Genomic DNA, 19,363 nt, shown 5'->3' with positions numbered 1-19,363 from the left:
GTTGACAACTCACCAAATTCCAAAAAACAAGGATGATGTCAACTATATCTTATTAATAATAATAAAAACTCAAAACTTTAGTAGTTTCGAATAGGTTGAAACCAATACTTGTTCTAGTATAGATTCAAATAAAGGTTGAATTATTGAACAATCATTCTATAACATACAAAATTCTCCCATGTCTTACAAGTTGCCAGAAGTAAAATAAGTATAGAAAAATTACCTAATTTTTTTTCCGGTTAAATGACAAGAAATTTAAATTTGTGTCCCGTTGATTCCCAAATTTTATAAAGTATTTATTACACTCCCCAAACTTAAAATCTACATGTCCAATAAATCCCTCAATTTTCAATTTCGTATCTAATAAACTATTGACCTATTTCACCATTTTAAAAAAATTCACAATCTCACTCAAAGAGTGAAAGTTTAGGTGCCCATTAGACTTAAAATTCAATATTATATCTAATTAATGGTTGAATTTAAAATAATAATAATAATAATGTCACAAATGTACTGATTGAAAAAGATGGACTTATTATACGTTCTTGTAAAATTAAAAGTTCCAAAATTGAACACAAATTTGATAGTTATTTTATTATTATTATTTTGAGTTCAATAGAAGATTCTAAGATTTGAAGCACAAAACTTTTAGTCGCCAATACATATTATATGTCAATTAAACTATGTATTTGATTTAAAACGTGGATATCACACAATGCCTACAATGATTTTCTTTTAACTTTTGTCAGCCTAAGTTTAATGGGTCTAATCGAAACAAAAACATTATAATCCGAAAGTTTCTAAAGAGGTTCGATGGCCAAGTTAAAAGGACTCAAAATTATAAATAGTTTTAAAACTAATTTAAAAGTTATTTGCAAAGAAATGTTTAAACCATTTGCAACATTATTCTTGAAGAAACCAAGAAGCATTATCTTTTCAGAAGGCTAAGCAAAAGACAAAAATACAATTTACAAGGCTATAGAATACAGTTAAAAAGCCCAGCAGAATGTGAATAATGAAGATATGAAGAGCCCATCATATAATTCATAAGCTTTATCCCAATCCTCAATTGTGACGATGTTGATGTTTCTCACTCCAATTATCCAAAATTAGGCTGAAATATGGTAAAAAATCATTGTGTGGTTAGTCATTTTTCTAATCTAATTTTGTATTTGGTTCATTTTAACCTACTTTCAATACCGAACATTACTTTTTTTATACGACGAAACGTAAGTCAAAAAGTACACAATTCAAACATAACTTGGTAGATAAGATATTTATTATCTCGACTGTTTGATTTCTCACTCCACATTCACTAAACCCAAAACACATTTTTGATATGACCAAGCGTAATCCTAAAAATACTTGATCCGAAGATTCCTTGAAAGATGATACAATTACTATCCTCTTCAAGAACGATGGTTTGATTTCTCTCAGCCTCATGGATTGGACCAAGAAACCATGAAAATTCCAAAATATATCACTAAATTTAAGTACACAAGTGCTCAAACTCTAGCGATGAAAAATATCCAACATGACTAGACGTATCTTTGCCCAATCATAAAGCATTAATAGTCAGCCACAATTGAAATTACTAATTGTAGGATTGGATTGGATGAAATTAGAAACTTGTGAATAAAATTCCATAAATATATATGTATATGTGTGTGTGTTTAAAAAATCTTCATTTTCTTTTATAACTAGCGAACATCTATATAAAAGAAAATAGCAATAATAATAACCATCTTCATCCCAATAACAATTAAAAATTAGAAAACATTGTACAAATTTCTCAAATTTTCTTTCATTTCAAACAAAGAGTTTAAAAAGGACCAAGAAAATAGAAAGTAGACAAAAGTTTCGAAACCAAAGTCATGGTTTAATGGTATTCAATCAGTGAATGGAATCAACTTCGAATCGATCCAAAAGTTCAATTAGTAAAGCTCGTGGCTAATGAAAGATGCATATTTTCAATTCGCACCATGCAAGAGTTTGTCTTTGTACCATTTGCAAGAAACACTTGTGGAGCAATGTGGGTGTCCTATAATATCAAAGATTTAATGCCTAAAATTCAACCCACTACCTTTTTTTATATAAGGAATAACCTTAACGGGTCTCAAACATAACCAACTTAATCCAACTGAAATATTTGCATGATCTCTGTCAGAAAGAAATCAATTTAAAAATCTTAAATCACCTATTCTAGATGAATAAGGATTCCATGGTGGTTCTAGCAAATTTGCTAAGACTTATAATTTCTGTTCCCTTACTGATTTTGTGTTGCTTTTACATATTTAAGCAGTTCGAAAGCTAGATTGCACTAAATCTAAGTCCTCTTAGTGATCGACAACATAGCAGTTAGCAACCTAGAAGAGCTGATTGTGCTAAAAGAAAACATTTTGAAAACCCAAATCAATATAAATATGGAGTCTTAGTACAATTTTATAATTATCCTAATTAGATTCATCAGAAATATATACATATATCTATAGTAAAATTTTGTGTTGACTTCCTTTGTGTTGGACTTTCCTTTCGCAAGTCCATTTTGTAATTTCATTTTTCTTAGTAAAAGCTTGGCTTTGGCTTTTAGCTTTCACGTACATAAAGGTTTGATGGAGTTGATTTGTAACATTATGTTAAGGAGACATCATGTAGGACCTGTTTTACTTCGGCTATAGTCTGAGAATACCCAGATGTAACATCTTGAACAAGTGTAAGATTATTTAATTTGGTGGAGAAATGAAACAAGGTCCTAAGGATACCCCTCTGTAAGACCCCTAGTTATGGAAATAGTAGATTATTAGTAAATATTAAGATGGTTATTAGAAGAGGCATATCAGTAATTAGATAGTAAGTTTGTTAGGCTTTTATTATAAATAGAGGGAGTGGGTTGAGAGGAAGGGTGTGAAGAATATTGTGGAATTTTTTTTTAGGAATTTAGGGAGTCTACCCTCTAGAAAGGCTAGTGGTTATTGTGTTTACTTGTTCTCATGATATATTTTGTAGTTTCTTCATTGATATTACAATATATATTTCTATCTTTAGTGTTCTTCGTGTTGGTGGTATTCTAACACCCTCCACAAGTGTGATCCATAAAATTGGTTTTCATGTCCAAAATTCTGTTCTTCGAGAAACACTCTTATAATATAATTCATAGTCCATTTCATCACCCTTCAGAATTTCATGGAATAAAAAATAATACTTCGTACATTCACAAAAATGGATTTTTATTTCACCATGGGAAGAAATTTGTCGATGTAAGGAAAAAAATTCTTACTTTGAAACCTTTAAAATACAAAACTATCATAAATGAATGTGACCAATTTAATTGATAATTATATCAATCAAGATGAATTACCTCAAGCAGATGAAGTATGAAAATTTGCTGGAGGTAACCAGTGATGCGAATTCTTAGTGTTGGCATTAGATTCACTGCAATGGCCTTGGTATTAGCAGCTCCTCGTAATCATCCACAACCACCTACATAGAAAAACTTTGTAATAGTAGTAACCCCAAAACAACTAAAATAATAAAACCTACAAATGTTTCGTTTGAGAACTCATGTTGGTGGGTATAGTTACCTCATATGTCTTCCCACCATAGGTATACTCAACATACAACTGTTTTGGTTCTCCAGGGCATGGATCGCAAAAGCCCATGATACCGGACTTCTTTACTCCTTCATGGAGCTGCATCAAATAGATAGAATGACATGATGATAATATCGAGTTCCAAGTGCATCTACACACACGTGTGTTAGTATATTCGAGCTAACTAGTGAACACATGCTAAAGCCAATGAGTTTGATCCCTTGAAAGAAAGTTCAAAAACTGATCGACCCTTCCAGCATTCACTGACATTTAAGTTTTCAGGCAGTTTGGTCTTTGATTTGACTTAATTCACATGACTCAACAATAGGAAATCAAGAAGTTGAAGTTGTTTGGATCATGGGTCTGTTGCACAGGAATAGGTTCATTCTAGCATTTTCCTTGCACACAATGACACAAATAACCCATTGGGCATGACCGCATGGTTTCTTACTTCCACCGGCCCTCATGCAATCTCATAATAAATAATAGTCTAAAGCTGATGCGTAAATGCTAATGTTATTTTCCAAATGACACCGGTATTATTTGTATCCAGGAAAACACAGAAAATGAAGAAGTAATAAGAAAATACCTTTAGCTGCCCAGAATCATTAACCAAAAAGTTTAGCGGTAAAGTGACATCTATAATGCTTAGAGACGACTCATCATTTGGTTCGTTTAATTCATCCTTTTTCTTCAAATCCTTCTGATTTCCATAAATTGCTTTAGTAATAACAAGTCCACCAATTTCAGATTGTCTGTTTCTTTTCCTATTGGCTACATTTTGCAGTAGCTGTTGAGCTTTGGCAGCTGCAGCTCTTGCTTCTTGTACCTACATTTAGACACAACTCATGTTAAACCTTCAACGATTCTAGCATCAAAAAATTGAAATACAGATGTCGCCAATAAAAAGTTTTAAATACTTGAGATAGAATGCACTTCCAAAAAGGCTATGTGATTCAGAGGAAATAAGAGAAGGGGGAGGGGATAACTCTGTAATACTGTGGCAAAGTTGCCCAAAAGGATCTAGAACAGCAGAAATCAACATTTCAACGTCCAAGAAGCAAGCCTATCAACATCTTCAACTACACTCATCTAAAAGCAAATAATGGTAACAATAATGATAATAGTAATATTTATAGTTTCATGTAGGCAACCAACAGGGGTAAATCTCTTAAATTCATCCTTTTCATTTAAGCACAGAAAAGTATATATATCAATTTATGCAATCTTACAGAGACAAAAACAAAGCAGATTGTATGGGCTACATTTATCCAAAATCTCCATAAATTGTACAAGAAATCAATACCTGAGCAGAAGTTTTTTGCATGTTCTCTAAAGCCTTTTGTTTTTCCCTTCTCTGGTAATAAGGTTTTACCAAAAATTTCTGCAGTCAAAGCACAGAGGATTTAAGAAGTTAAGAGCCACGTCAAAGGACCATTACTTTGTAGAAAAGGAGTCAATCTACTACAATGGTCTTCACCTTCACTTACTTCCTTGTACAAATCTCGAGATAAAATGAAAAAATTACTTAGTCAGGGAACAAACAGAAAAAACTAAAGCCTACCAGCAAGGCAGCAATTACTAATAGTTAAAAGGCATTTGAATAACTATCGTTCAATATTTTTAATGTTGCCCCTGATGTTGCTCCTTTTTCCTAATTCCAACATGGCACAAATAACAACCAATTCACTAATAGATAATTGAGAGATTGATCGAATGTTCAATAGTAGAAAACCTTGAGCAAAAAGTATGCCGAAGTGGGGAAAATGAATGCTCCAGCTGCAAACACAGGGTTCAAATGCCTGGAAATCAGAATCTGCACAAAATAGCAAATCAAAAAAGGAATAAGACGTAATAAACTAAAGAGAAGATAAAATTGAAACAACAACCAGGGGAAGAGAGAGAGAGAGTCTACCATTTAATAGTTTGAGCGCACAATATATATTATATTGTGTGTGTACGGCCAATAAGAGACATTATATCACTGGAATACTACTACTTTTTCAACTTATAAAAAAAGGTAAATAAACAGTCTCTAAGGCCAAAACCATACACCTACAAAATTCAAACTTTGCAATTTCATTTAGAATTTCAAAATCTCCTAATCATCGATTCATCATTACATATTACAGTTGAATGTCCATAATTGACATGATGTAGTCGAAAAGGCTGCCAAGTTTGTGGTTCAGATGTCTACTTGTCAATAGGAATGTGCTCAAGGACCTGTTTGGTTTCTTATTCAATTTCTAACTTTTCAGATTCACGAGTCAAATGTATTCGGTGAATTTCAATAAGGTGAGTTTATTTTTTAAAATAATTTTTAATTGTTCAGATTCCACAATCCAGAAAGTACAATTTATCTAAACTAGAATTTATAAGTATATATAAATTTGCTACCAAACAATTACTTTAAAACAGAAAAATCATGCATTACAACTCCATTTTTTCTATTAAATCCATTGTCCTCAAATTCATGTTTTGGATTACCAACCAAAAGCACCTTATTCAACTTGTCTCACAAGCAATGCCTAACATAAGCCTTCCCTAAGACAATGAATCGTAAATATTTGTGTGAACGTGCACAAGCATACACCAAGGCAGGGACAGAGCACGATAATTTTGGCTGCAAAGTTAACAACTTATCAGTCTAGGACTATAATATCAGATTTGAGTCACTATTATCTCCCTTGTAGGTCCTTCAAGTCGTCTTTATTTTATAAGAAATAAATATTTCATTGATGTGATTAAATATACAAACTGGGTGAAACCCCGAGACCCAAGGAAGCTGGGGTGGTTACAAAAAGGTCTTCCAATTCAACAAAAGGTCATTTAAACTACAATCTTTGAAAAGGGGCTAAAGAAACATGCATACCAGCTAAGAGCCTTTACAGAAATAGTTTCTATTAAACCATCCAACAGAGAGAAATTTGTTGTTCAACATCCTGTTGCTTCTTCCCAACCAAAGGCTCCAAAGGAAAGCTCTACTAGGTCCTTCAAAGTGGTCCATTTTACTCATATGAAAACCAAGTTTATAGTTCATCCATCATAAGTAAACAATTAACTAGTAAAGAAGTTTTATTATTTGTTCCACGATGCTGTTAAAGAAAATGGATAAAGAAAGTTGGAACACAAACTCAAGCTTCAAGCATCTAGAGATTAAGAGAGGAGGAAATTGGGATCAAACTTACTGGAATGATCAATTTTTGACCTCCACGATGCAACTCAAATTTCCAAAAGATGCCCTGGAAAAGAAATAAAAAGATGAAAATACAAACAAACAATGAAGCAAGTAAAACCAAAAGGGAAAACATGTTTCCGGTTTATGGAAACCAGATCAGAGAATAAATCCTCAAAGGAATAGAATACAATTACATTTAAAAAAAAAGAGCATTCACAAATCATTTGAAGCCCAATCTGTCATCCAGAAGATTAAATAATTCTTCAGTACTCATTAGCAAATAGGCATGCACGCACAAGAATCTGTGCACAGCAATCAATTTATTTTTCCACACATGAAACTCCGACTACCTGAATCCCAATTGAATACAACATCCGAACAGTGCTGAATTTCGATAATTTCCTCCCACCACCAAGTTCAAGCTCAAGCATGGTGCTGCAGTATTAACAACTAAAGTCAGGAAAATAAAATGCCAAGAGGCACTCCCCGAGCTAAAGGCTAATGTGAAGCATAAACACAGGTATTTCTAATTGGGGCATTATCCCATATCACGCATCTCATAGACAAAATAAAGAGAAAAAACGAGCAAATGGTTACAGAGCTTACAAAACAATTCCAATGGCATAAATCAAGAACGGAAGTAATTACAAAACCCTATGCAGAGGGGAAAAAAACCATCTCAAAATTATGCATTTAAATAAGCCCAAAAAATAAATAACATTCTCTTTAAGATTAGTAGAGTTGCCAAGAAAAGTTCCTCTATTCTTTCCTATCGAATTTTCTAACGACCAACTAAGTTAGCATTTTCCATAAAATTTCAGTTCTCCTGTTAAAGTTGTGCCCATGAATACTGTAACACTTACTACATTATTAACAACTTGAAGGAGGGAAGGGAAGAAACAAAATAAAACAAAACAAACTTGAAGGGAAAGAAGATAGACAACATCAGGAAAGATGTAACAACGGAAAAATTGACCACAATCCTCCAAGCAACTACCTTCCTACTCTCCCGGCAATTCGGCCATGAGACTTTGAAGAGAAGCGATGAGTATAATGAGCAGATGCCCCAAAAGAACTTGTGCTAAACTGCAAGCACAACATATGAATAGTGGTAAGGAAAAACCCCCGTCAAAGAGGCATGAATTATGAAGTCCTAAAGGAAAAAAGAGAGGTAATTATACTATTGATAGATCAGATGAATTTAGCAACTTGTACAAGGCCATGATCAAAACCAAGGAAGATTTGACAGGCACAGGGAATTGGAACGTTAGAAATGCCAATTTTGTGATGTCTACGATTCATTATGACATAATCAAAAAAACTCATCTTATATTCTAGATTCTAAATTCCAATGCCTTGAATGTTTTTCTTTGAAAATAACTAATGACCAGCAACAGAAAGAGAAATACCTTCACCTCTCCTGCAACAGACCTTTTCTCTTCTTTCTTCTGCCATCCAACTGCAACAGAAGACTCCGGGCCTAAAATAAGTTGTATCTAGAAAAAGAGAAGGTAGTAATCAGGAAGCAATGCAAGGAGCAGATCCAGTGATAAGAAACTATAAGTCTAGATGATAAGCTAACGTTATGCCTTCAGGTACCATTTTAGCACATATTAACAATCTGCTAACAAGAGTATAGAACATAATTTAAATGGGGGCAACAAAAAAGCATACATTTCCATTCGCTGTTTCAGAAAGTTGGCGAGTCCAAGAATTGGACAGGTTCAATGATCCATCTTTCAATGACATCGAAATACCCATTGTTGCCGTTGAGTGCAATGTAAGATGACTGAATGAATAAAAGAGAGAGAACGAAAGAGAGAAGTAGGTGTGGGGTTAGAGCAAGTCAGCATGTACATTTCCTTGAGGCATCAAAGATTCAGGAGAAGCAATATCTCACCGAGATGCTTGCATCCCAATAAGTGATCTTAAACCAGTTGAAGCCATAAATTCTACAGATGAAACTGAAGAAAATTGATGACGAAACAATGCAGAAGCAGCCCCACCACCGACATTCCCAGTAACTGCCAAATTTCCTCCTACTCCAACGGTATTACTTTTTGAAATTTGAGACTGAACTTCACTTGTCATGGCCATTCTAAAATTTTGGTGCATAAATAAATGAGTAGATGGATAACAAAATAGCAAAAGACTGGACAAACTTCATATATAGATACGTTAATATATACTGGATAACAGAATAGCAGAAAAAATCCGGTGTCTTGTTCAAAGAAAAAACTTCATTAATCAAAAGTTGAACCGGAAAGTTCAAGATCATTAGTACCAGCAATATAGGTTTAACTATTTAAATTTATGAAATTCAAAAAAGAAACATAAAGGTGACACAGAGACTATGTCAAACTATTTATGGCATGCTGGTAAAATGATGTGATGTTGTACCTAACAGCTAACACAACGTTATAATGATTTGCTTAACTGAAATGGCCGTGGGGGAAAATAATTGAAAGATTTCATTACCCTCTCATGATGCCATCGCCCTCCCAAAAATGTGGCAAAGACATATTAGCCAGTATGGTACCAGAAGGCCTGAAATGTGCTGAAATTTTCTCTTGTTCCTTCCTTTTCCGTAACCTTTCAAGCTCTTCCTTTATCTCATCTGCTTTATTCAACTTTGGACCTAGTTCCAGACCAGAAGTCAATCCTTCCATGCCATAGATGTCATATATCTGTCTTTTGTTCTCATCGGTTAAGATTTCGTATGCTTCGCAGATTCGCTGAAAGTTCTCTGTAGCAATATCTTTCATCTAAAGAACCAAACACAAAAAAAACAATGAAAAAGACTTGCAAGGATCGTAACTACGGAATCTAAACCAGATGATAGATACTAAAAATTTCAACCAGATGACAGATTTAGGAGCCACCTTTACTCCATATATCCCAGTAACTGTACAATAATACTTCAATAAAATAAAAATATGTTTCTGCGGGTTTCTTCTTCTTCTAAAGTTTCTGAAAACACTAACAGAACTTATATAATGATTAAATTAAATACGATTCCTAGGGTATTCCATGTTGAAATTAGGCACACTACCTACTCGAAATTTAAGAAGAAAAAATTATTCACAAAATTACTGATCAAATAACTCTGCTACCTTGATGGTTCCAGTAAAAGTAAGGCATAACCTACAAATGTGAGATTACACAATAAAAGTTCTTTCAAAAAGACTAAGATGGCTAAACCCACTCAAGAACTGAAATCAAACGTATCAAAAAGCCAAAAACAATCCCATTCAATTAAATCAAACACATTCCACTTTGCTATTGAACAAAAAGTCAGCCAGAATAGTGCTCGCCCAACTACCCCTGATCGCAAATAAGTTCAATACGAGAGCAAATAACACAAAAACATCACTACGACAAACTTAACTTAAAACACTGGAAAAAAACAAAATTGAAATCCAAATAACAGAGAATCGATTAACGATAAGAGAATTGTGATTGTTAATTGGGAAATACATGAGGAGATTGATATTTATCAGGGTGATAGACTTGAGCCCATTGGCGGTAAGCTTTTCGGATTTCTTCGTCGGAGGCTTCGGGTGAAATGTGGAGCAGAGCATACAAATCCTTATTGGGAGGCCCAGCTTTTTCTTCTTCCTCCATTTTTAGGGTTTGAAGCAACGGCCAGAGGTTTAGCAGAGAGCAACTATGGAAGAACTGTGTGTTTGTTCTGTGGGTTTTAGGGGGCCTTTGCCGAGCCGCGGGCAGAGAAGCTGTCAGCTTAGTAACGTTACCCGCTCGTGTTGTTAACATTTCCCAATACTTATTTGAAAATCATTTTTAACCCATTTTTTCAATTGATGATTATTAATACATTAGTATGTGAATTGAGTGATGCATGTTTTAGTTAAATTAGCATGATTTTAGCTTAATTTTAATTTATTTTTAAATATTTATTTTTGTTGTAAGATTGATGTTTGGTTTAAATCTTTTTAATATAAATTTTAGTTCATACACCTTGGAGGTGTTTGTTTCAAGGGTTGGGATTGAATGGATTAGACATCTTAAGCTCAAACCGGGACATGGATTTAGAAAGTTTTGGCTTCCTACATCATTTTCCCATGTGTTTGAATATTATTTACAGTTTAAACCCATGGGTTACCCTCTTTTTTTTTTTTTTTAATAATTTAATCTAAGAAGTACGTCAGCCAACACCACGTTCGGTGACCACTGCGACCAACTCTGCCCACCTCCCTCCAATGATCGTCGTCGGTCAACTCCGGTGACCACCTTCCAGAAACTACTGATAAGTTGATTTATCATGCGATGAAAGGATGTGTGGATGCGATGATCATGCAAGTTTTCCTAACAAAGCCCAAGTATAAGCCTTCTTAGGGTCCTGGTAAGTCTAGGGTCGCGTAGGGGATTACTAAGTAGATATGTGACAGACTCTCTGATTTTATTGGGATGGTGATTAAGAAGTAGATGTTGATTTAACTTTGATTTTCTAATGCAATGGAATTAAATGCACAACGATGAAAGGGTGGTGTTGTAACAAATATGCGATAAAGGGGTTGAGAAGAGGTTTTGCTAGCATTTCTTAAGATATTGTACAAGTCATGCGATCATGCTATACACAAATATTAAGCACTACATTTCTCAATGCACGATGACACATTTCCTATGTCTAGGATGCATGCGATGTGTATGGAATGCAGCAGATAGAACTCATTTCTAAGTCTCTACTCTTGCTTATGTGATCTAATATGACTCTCTCAAGCTTAGATTCTGTCTTTAGACTACTCTCTCAAGTACTCCAAATGATGAATGAAGCATACATAAGACAAGATGATCGCATAAAGTGCATAGCTCAAGTCAAGCTAGCTAAGTACTTCTCAACCCATTCACATTTAGCTACTCACGTATGGTGTGAAGAGACTGAACATAAATTGAAATGAAGTTTCCATTATTGCAAATAAAGTGTTTAAGTACAAAACAATAAATGGTGTAAGTATCAAGCCAAGTAGGCAATATCTTGCTTCCTCTGGCGTTTACATTACTTTCATCACTTCAGTTCTTTCCCAAGTTGTAAACTATTGCTCTCGCAAGGGTTTGGTGTTTCTCCTCCGTACTGTTTTCAGAAGTCTCTCGATCTCTCCGAAAATTAATTTCTTCTCAAGAATTCCCTTCCCTTCGCTTAATCGTCCTCCTGGTTTGATAGCATTCGGTATTTATAGACTTTCATACAAAACAGTTATTCTCACTAATGATTGTGTGGATGGACAACATTAATTTCCATACCCTGTTGCGTTGTTTGATAGTCACCAGAAGTTCAATGGATTTGCAACGGTATGGTCTTCAATGGTCGTCCCATCACGTTTGACCGTAATCGGCTTTACGTCCCATCACGTTTTATTACATTAGGCCACCGCCTTTATGTAAGGTCATCACGTGATCATCTTTGAAGCACCCATGGATCGCCAACTCAAAACGTGTTATCGCCTTGTTCCTATACAGAATAACTCCGTTTAACTGCTTTTATGCAATGAGAGTTAGCGATCACAATTTTTCTTTTAGTTTGGCGCATTCAATCGTAATATTGCCTATTCACCATCGCTTTCTCCCATTGTTTTAATAATTTGAGCTTTAACAACTTGTATTTCTACCCGTTATCACACCCCCAAATTTAAAATAATGCTTGCCCTCAAGCATAAGCTAAAGATTTCTCAAATTTCCAATCGCCTTTACCCTACCTAGGCTTCTCATGATGCCTTATTCAAACCGTTAAATCGTTATCATTATTAATTTCTATCCCAATATCTTCCTAAAATATTTCTAACCTTTAGGGACCGCGAACTTAATCTTTTAAAAAATCTTTACTCATTTCCCAGGACATCGTATGATTTATTTCAAATTTTATCAAACCGGGGTGTTCAAATGGTTTTGGCCTTCGCATGATTTAGTTATTAGTTTTGTGATCTTGCACTGATTCGAGTGTCCAACCTTCGTTTTGGCTTGCCCCCACGGGTGTCATGTGAATATCTAACTACGAGTGAGGTGCTCTTTTCAGTCAAAACTCATGCTCATATTTTTATTTGACAGCGGAGTTGCGATCACTTAGCTTCTGCGTTGATCACGATTCCCACCTTCGTTTTGGCTTGCCCCCATGGGTGTCATGCGGACATCCAACTACAAGCAGAATCCGATCTCAACGTTATATTATTATTATTATTATTATTATTATTATTATTATTATTATTATATATATTGAAACTCTATCAAGGCTGAAAATAACACCCCCTCCCCCCAAATTTAAAACGCAGCAATGTCCTCGTTGCTGAAAATGAAATAATTCATGCGATGGACTCAGAAATTTTTGGAAAAATAGTTTTGAAGTAAAGTTGGGAGGCCAACTAGAAATGCTTTGTGAATCGAATGTCCTGAAATTAATCTGACACTAGTTCATGCAATAAGAAAAGAGGCATATATTTCATCATTGAAGTCGTAATGGGTATGCAGCAACCAAATAAAGCAATCAAAAATTCAGAATTGAGCTAAACGAGAGAGAATGCGATAGTAGAATTCAGCAATATTAAATTGAAACTGAGAAGTACAAGAATTGAAATAAGATGAGGCAAAGAGGGACACAACCCCCAAATTTCGCCCGCATCATTTTGATCGTAATAAACAAGTACGACGAAGTGATGCGATGAGCTTAAAACACGCGATCGGTTGAGCTTTTGAAAGATAGTACGAAGAAAAGAGTTGACAATCATAAAAAGTAGAAATTATGCAGAAAGTAAAATAGATAATTGAAAGAAAAACAAAAAGGATATACAAAACGATATACTTCGTCCTTGATGAATGTATGTCGCTTATCATCGTAGGGACTAAGTGTTTCTTCTTTATTCTGGCTTATCCAAGTCAATGGAGGTTTTCTCGCGTTGGATATCCCCTCCATGATACAACTTTACTCTTTGTTCATTCACTTTAAATGCGTTGGTCCCATCTTCGTTGGTCAATTCCACCGCTCCATGCGGGAATACTTCCTTCATTATGGAAGGCCCGGAGCAACGCACTTCAATTTTCCAGGAAAGAGACGCAACCTAGAGTTGAACAACAATACTCTTTGACCTGCCTTGAGATTTTTCTCGCAAAGACGCTTATCATGCCATCACTTGTTGCGTTCTTTGTAAATTTTGGAATTTTCATACGCTTGTAATCTCCACTCGTCCAGCTCTAGTAGTTGAAGTTTTCTCTCTTCTCCTACAGCCTTAAGATCAAAGTTAAGTTTTTTAACTGCCTACATCGCCTTATATTCCAGTTCCAACGGTAGATGACAAGCCTTTCCAGACACCCATAAGCATGTCCAAACACCAACGCATATGGTGACATGCTTATGGGTATCTTATAAGCAGTCTGATATGCCCACAAGGCATCATCTAGTTTCATGGCCCAATCTTTCCGCGATGGGTTCACCACCTTCTCTAAGATTGGCTTTATTTCTCTGTTAGAAACCTCTGCTTGTCCATTTGTTTGGGGGTGATACGCGGTGGCGATCTTATGGTGAACATTATATTTGATCAATAGTTTACTAACAATGTGATTCACAAAGTGGGTCCCTTCGTCACTTATTATGGCACATGAGGTGCCAAAACGAGTAAAGATGTTTTTCTGAGAGAACTTAGAGACTGTTGCCGCATCGTTTGCAATGCATGAAACAACTTCAATCTATTTGAAAACATAGTCGACAGCCAATAGAATGTATTTATGACCATTTGATGATGGAAATGGTCCCATGAAATCTATTCCCTAGACGTCGAATAGCTCCACCTCCAAAATGATGTTCATTGGCATCGCATTTTTTTCTGAAATGCTTCCAGTGTGTTGGCACTTATCACATTTCATGGAGTATTCTTGTGCATCTTTAAACAGAGTGGGCCAGTAATACCCACATTGCAAAACTTTCGATGTCATGCGCTGTCCACCGAAATGCCCTCAATAGGGCGATTCATGACATTGAAACAATATGCGATGGAAAGCAATTTCTGGAACACAAAGTCTCAATATCTGGTCTAGTCCCCTTTTGTAGAGATTTGGATCATCCCAGTAGTAAAATTTGCATTCATGTATGAGCCTTTTCTTTTGATGGGATGTGTAGTTTCTAGGGAATTGTTTACAGACTAAGAAGTTGACAATATCCGCATACCAGGGTAGTTCTTTAATCTTAAGCAACTGCTCATAAGGAAATGAGGCGTTCACCACTGATTGGATGCGATCCACTTATGGATTTTCTAATTGCGATAAATGGTCAGCGACCTTGTTCTTTGTTCTCTTTCGGTCGATTATTTCCATATCAAAATCTTGGAGTAAGAGAACCCATCGAATTAGTCTAGGCTTTGCATCCTTTTTTGTCATTAGATATCTTATCTTAGAGTGGTCTGCGTGGACTATCACTTTTGACCACAACAAATAAGGTCTAAATTTTTCAATCGCAAAAATCATCGCTAAAAGTTCCTTCTCGGTGGTGGTGTAATTCGCCTACGTAGAGTTCAGCGTTCTGCTAGCATAAGCGATGGGGTGTAACATTGTCTTTACCTTTTATGCCAAGACTGCCCCCATCGCGTATCCGTTGGCATTGCACATCAGTTCGAATGGCTTTGCCTAATAAGGTATGATCAAAATTGGCGCTGTAGTCAAAGCGTCTTTTAGTGTTTTGAATGCAATGAGGCAGTGTGAATCGAAATCAAAGGGTCTATTAGCTTCCAACAATGCATTCAAAGGTCGAGCGATTTTGAAAAAGTCCTTCACAAACCTTCTGTAAAACCCTGCATGTCCTAGGAAACTCCTCAAAACTTTTACATTCGCTGGAGGTGGAAGTTTTTCTATAGCTTCAATCTTTGCTTTGTCCACCTCTAACTCATTCCTTGAAACCTTGTGCCCTAACACAATTCCTTCCTTGACCATAAAATGGCATTTTTCCTAGTTCAACACCAGATTAGTTTCCTCACATTTTTTCAGTATTTTATCCAGGTTTTGCAGACAGATTTCATATGTTTGTCCATAGACTGAGAAGTCATTCATAAAGATTTCAACCGAGTCTTCAAGGTACTCAGAGAAGATCGTCGTCATACACCTTTGAAACGTACTGGGTGCATTGCATAATCCAAAAGGCATGCGACGAAAGGCGAATGTTCCATATGGACATGTGAACGTGGTCTTTTCTTAATCCTCTGGTGCGATCATAATTTGGTTATAGCCTACGTACCTATCAAGAAAGCAAAAATAATCATTCATTGCTAATCTATCGAGCATTTTATCAATGAAAGGTAGGAGAAATGATCTTTTTTTATCGTCGCGTTGAGTTTCCTATAGTCCATACAAATCCGCCAACCCGTGACGGTCCTCATGGGGATCAATTCATTGTTTGCATTAGAAACCACTGTCATCCCACCCTTTTTAGGAATACATTGCACGGGGTTGACCCACGTGCTATTTGCGATAGGGTAGATAATGCTGGCATCTAACCATGATGATTTCTTTTTTGACAACCTCGTTCATCGCAGGGTTCAGTTTACATTGAGGTTCTACTGAGCCCTTCTGATTTTCTTCAAGTCGAATTCGATGCATGCAATATGTTGGGCTAATATCTTTGATGTTTACGAGCGTCCACCCGATTGCTTTAATATATTTTTTTAAAATACTGATCAGCGGGGTTTCTTTTTCTTCAGGTAACGCAAAGGATATGATGACTGGTAAGGTTCCATTATGGCCGAGAAATACGTACTTCAAGTGGGTTGGTAGAGTTTTTAGTTCTAGTGCAGGTGGTTGCTCTAAAGAGGGCTTTTGTGCTTTTCTTTCTTCATCCAAATTCAGCATTTCATCATTCTTCAACATCTCTGTTATCGCATGGCAAGTCTCGATGGATGTTGTCACATTCTCTCTTTCTTCATTCTCTTCTTCGGACTCCCAATTTTCAACGTACATTTTTTCATCATTGGAATCTGATAAGCCTTCCTGATCTGGGAACTTTGTTGCCTCGATAATATTGAACCTGAGCTTCTTTCCGATGATGCTTATTATGATTTCTCCCTTGTGCAAATCTATTTAAGCACGACCAGTAGACAAGAATGGTCGTCCCAATATGATTAGAACATCTTTATCCGCCTCATAATCTAAGATAATGAAGTCTGCAGGTATAATGAATCTGTCTATTGTTACCAAAACATCCTTTAATTTCCCTTCAGGGTGCACTAAGCATCTATCGACGAGTTGAAGAGTCATCATTGTGGGTGTTAGCTATCCCACATTCAATCTTTTGAAAATTGAAAGGGGCATTAAGTTTATGCTTGCCCCAAGATCGCATAATGCTTGACCAATATAGATTCCTTCTATTGAGCAGGGTATTATGAAACTGCCTGGATCGCGCATCTTTGGTGGAATTATAATGTTGTATTCTTGTGTCAGTACCACTGGCATCTTCTCTATCGTTTCTATGAATGGAATATTGATGTGCAATTGTTTCACTATTTCTAAGAAGCGCTAATACTGGTCTTCATCGTTATGTTTCTTTTTCAGTCTTTGAGGAAATTGAGGTAGCTGCACTTTCAATGTTTCATTGTCTTGAGACTTAGAGGTGGTCGCATCTTCTGGTTCCCTAGTCTCGGACTCCTTTGATTCAGTCTGAGAGGCTTTTTGTACTCAATCGCAGGTTGCTCCTTTGACTCGGTCTTGCGGGGCTCCTTTCTACCTTCTATCACCGCCTTTCCACTCCTTAGGATGATTGCTTGGCAATGTTCTTTCCCAGCATTCCTTGGATTGCATGGAAGCTCGGTTGAGCTAGGCAATGTCCTTTAGGGTATGTACTTTAGCTCTCCCACAATTTTTCCCATTTGAATTTCCAAATTGCGGATGGATGTAGCTTGGTTTTGAAGGACTGTTTCATTCTTTTCGATGTATTGCTTCAACAGGTTTTCCAGGGATGATGAGGATGGTGGTTGAGAACTGTTAGCTCGTTGTTGTCCATTAGATCTATAGAAAAACCCTGGCGGTCCCTCTCTCTGAGCCACAAGCTAACTGTCTTGCTGTTGGTTGTTCTTCCAAGAAAAATTAGGGTGATTTCGCCACCCCTGGTTGTAAATGTTTGAAAAAAGATTATTTTTGACAAAGTAAACTGATTGAGGATTTCGTGGGCATTGCTCAAAAGAATGCAATTCTTTACATAAGACACAATTGGTGCTTGTTTGCTCTATCGCATTAACTTGCCCATTTCGAGCTCCTGAATTGTTTAATGTGATGCCTTGCAACAAATTTATCATCGCATTCATATGGTTTTGTAACGATGCGATGGCACCATTACTCGAATTACCTTCTCTGGGTTTCGTTCTTTGATCGCTTTCTTGCCAATCTTCATCGTTTTTTTAGATGCGATCAAGAATATTCTTTGCTTCATCATATGTTTTATCAAAAAGACCTCATGCTGCTGCTGCATTGGCAGCTGTCTACGATGCATAGTTGAATTCATGATAAAAAATCTCCATTTTAAGGCAATCCGGTAATCCGTTGTGTGGGCAGTTATGTACTAGTCTCTTGAATCTCGCCCATGCATCATTGAGCAATTCATCTTCTTGTTCAAAATTGGTGATCAATTTCCTCCTTTTGGCATTTCTTGTGGGAGGGAAATACTTCTTCATGAATTTCTCCACAACTTGTTCCCATGACGTTATCTCTCCTGGTTCAAGAGAGTATGCCCATTTTCTCGCTTTATCGCATAGTTAAAATGGAAATAACGTGAGTCGAACCTCTTCTAAGGAAATATCTGGGAACACAAAAGTGTTGCTGATTTCAATGAAGCTTCGTAGATGGGCATGCGAATCTTGACCATGTCGTCCTCCAAACTGTCCCGCTGTTTGTATCATTTGTAACATTACTGGCTTTATCTTGAAACTTGATCCATCCAATGCCGGTCTCATGATTCCTGGGGAGAAATCATACAAATTTGGTGATGCATAGTCCCGGATGGGTCTATTGCGATCATTTGCCAGTAAGATAGGATTTTCCATCATGTTGTTTTCATTCCCTACTCGTTCTTCAGGTTGTTCAGCCATTCTACGAACTCTTCCTTGCCGTTTACGTCTGTTTCTCTACCTTTTACGAAAAGTTCTTTCAATCTCTGAGTCGTACTTAAGCTCAGGAGTATTTCCTTCGATCATACGACACTTGCTTCTTCCTTTATAGAAGGAATGGCAATACTCCAAAGGTCGAAAGCTACAAAGATCAAAGAGGTTTTATGTTAGCGCAATCTATACTGTAATCCCCGGCAACGGTGCCAAAAACTTGATGCGTTGATTTATCATGCGATGAAAGAATGTGTGGATGCGATGATCATGCAATTTTTCCTAACAAAGCCCAAGTATAAGCCTTCTTAAGGTCCTGGTAAGTCTAGGGTCGAGCGTAGGGATTACTAAGTAGATATGTGACAGACTCTCTGATTTTATTGTGATGGTGATTAAGAAGTAGATGTTGATTTAACTTTGATTTTCTAATGCAATGGAATTAAATGCACAACGATGAAAGGGTGGTGTTGTAACAAATATGCGATAAAGGGGTTGAGAAGAGGTTTTGCTAGCATTTC

The 19,363-nt window shown here is 36.2% G+C and overlaps 1 protein-coding gene across 4 annotated transcripts; it reads right to left on the bottom strand.

Moving 5' to 3' along the window:
- Positions 1-829: 829 nt before the first annotated feature.
- On the bottom strand, positions 830-10,606 carry OWL1 (DNAJ heat shock N-terminal domain-containing protein). 4 transcript variants are annotated; one of them, XR_016524568.1, is made up of 15 exons: positions 10,246-10,535; positions 9,247-9,533; positions 8,669-8,866; positions 8,443-8,557; positions 8,178-8,264; positions 7,766-7,854; positions 7,119-7,203; positions 6,963-7,004; positions 6,779-6,832; positions 5,326-5,406; positions 4,897-4,974; positions 4,180-4,419; positions 3,582-3,689; positions 3,359-3,480; positions 830-1,114 (listed from the first exon to the last, which is right to left on the bottom strand). XR_016524568.1 is itself a non-coding variant. In XM_090307199.1 (14 exons), the coding sequence occupies exons 1-14, from the start codon at positions 10,390-10,392 to the stop codon at positions 3,430-3,432; spliced, it is 1,662 nt and encodes a 553-aa protein (XP_090163325.1). In that variant the 5' UTR covers positions 10,393-10,535; the 3' UTR covers positions 3,211-3,429. The 4 variants fall into 4 exon arrangements, 2 of the variants coding, with proteins under 2 accessions (XP_090163325.1, XP_038905974.1); XR_005485855.2 differs by lacking the exon at positions 6,963-7,004 and having other exon boundaries at positions 10,246-10,606; XM_090307199.1 differs by lacking the exon at positions 830-1,114 and having other exon boundaries at positions 3,211-3,480.
- Between the last annotated feature and the right edge of the window lie 8,757 nt (positions 10,607-19,363).

This window comes from Benincasa hispida, chromosome 11, assembly GCF_027475165.1.
Source record: "Benincasa hispida cultivar pf3 chromosome 11, pf3_genome.v1.1, whole genome shotgun sequence".
Classification (NCBI taxonomy): domain Eukaryota; kingdom Viridiplantae; phylum Streptophyta; class Magnoliopsida; order Cucurbitales; family Cucurbitaceae; genus Benincasa; species Benincasa hispida.
This window is presented reverse-complemented; position numbering and strand designations above follow the sequence as displayed.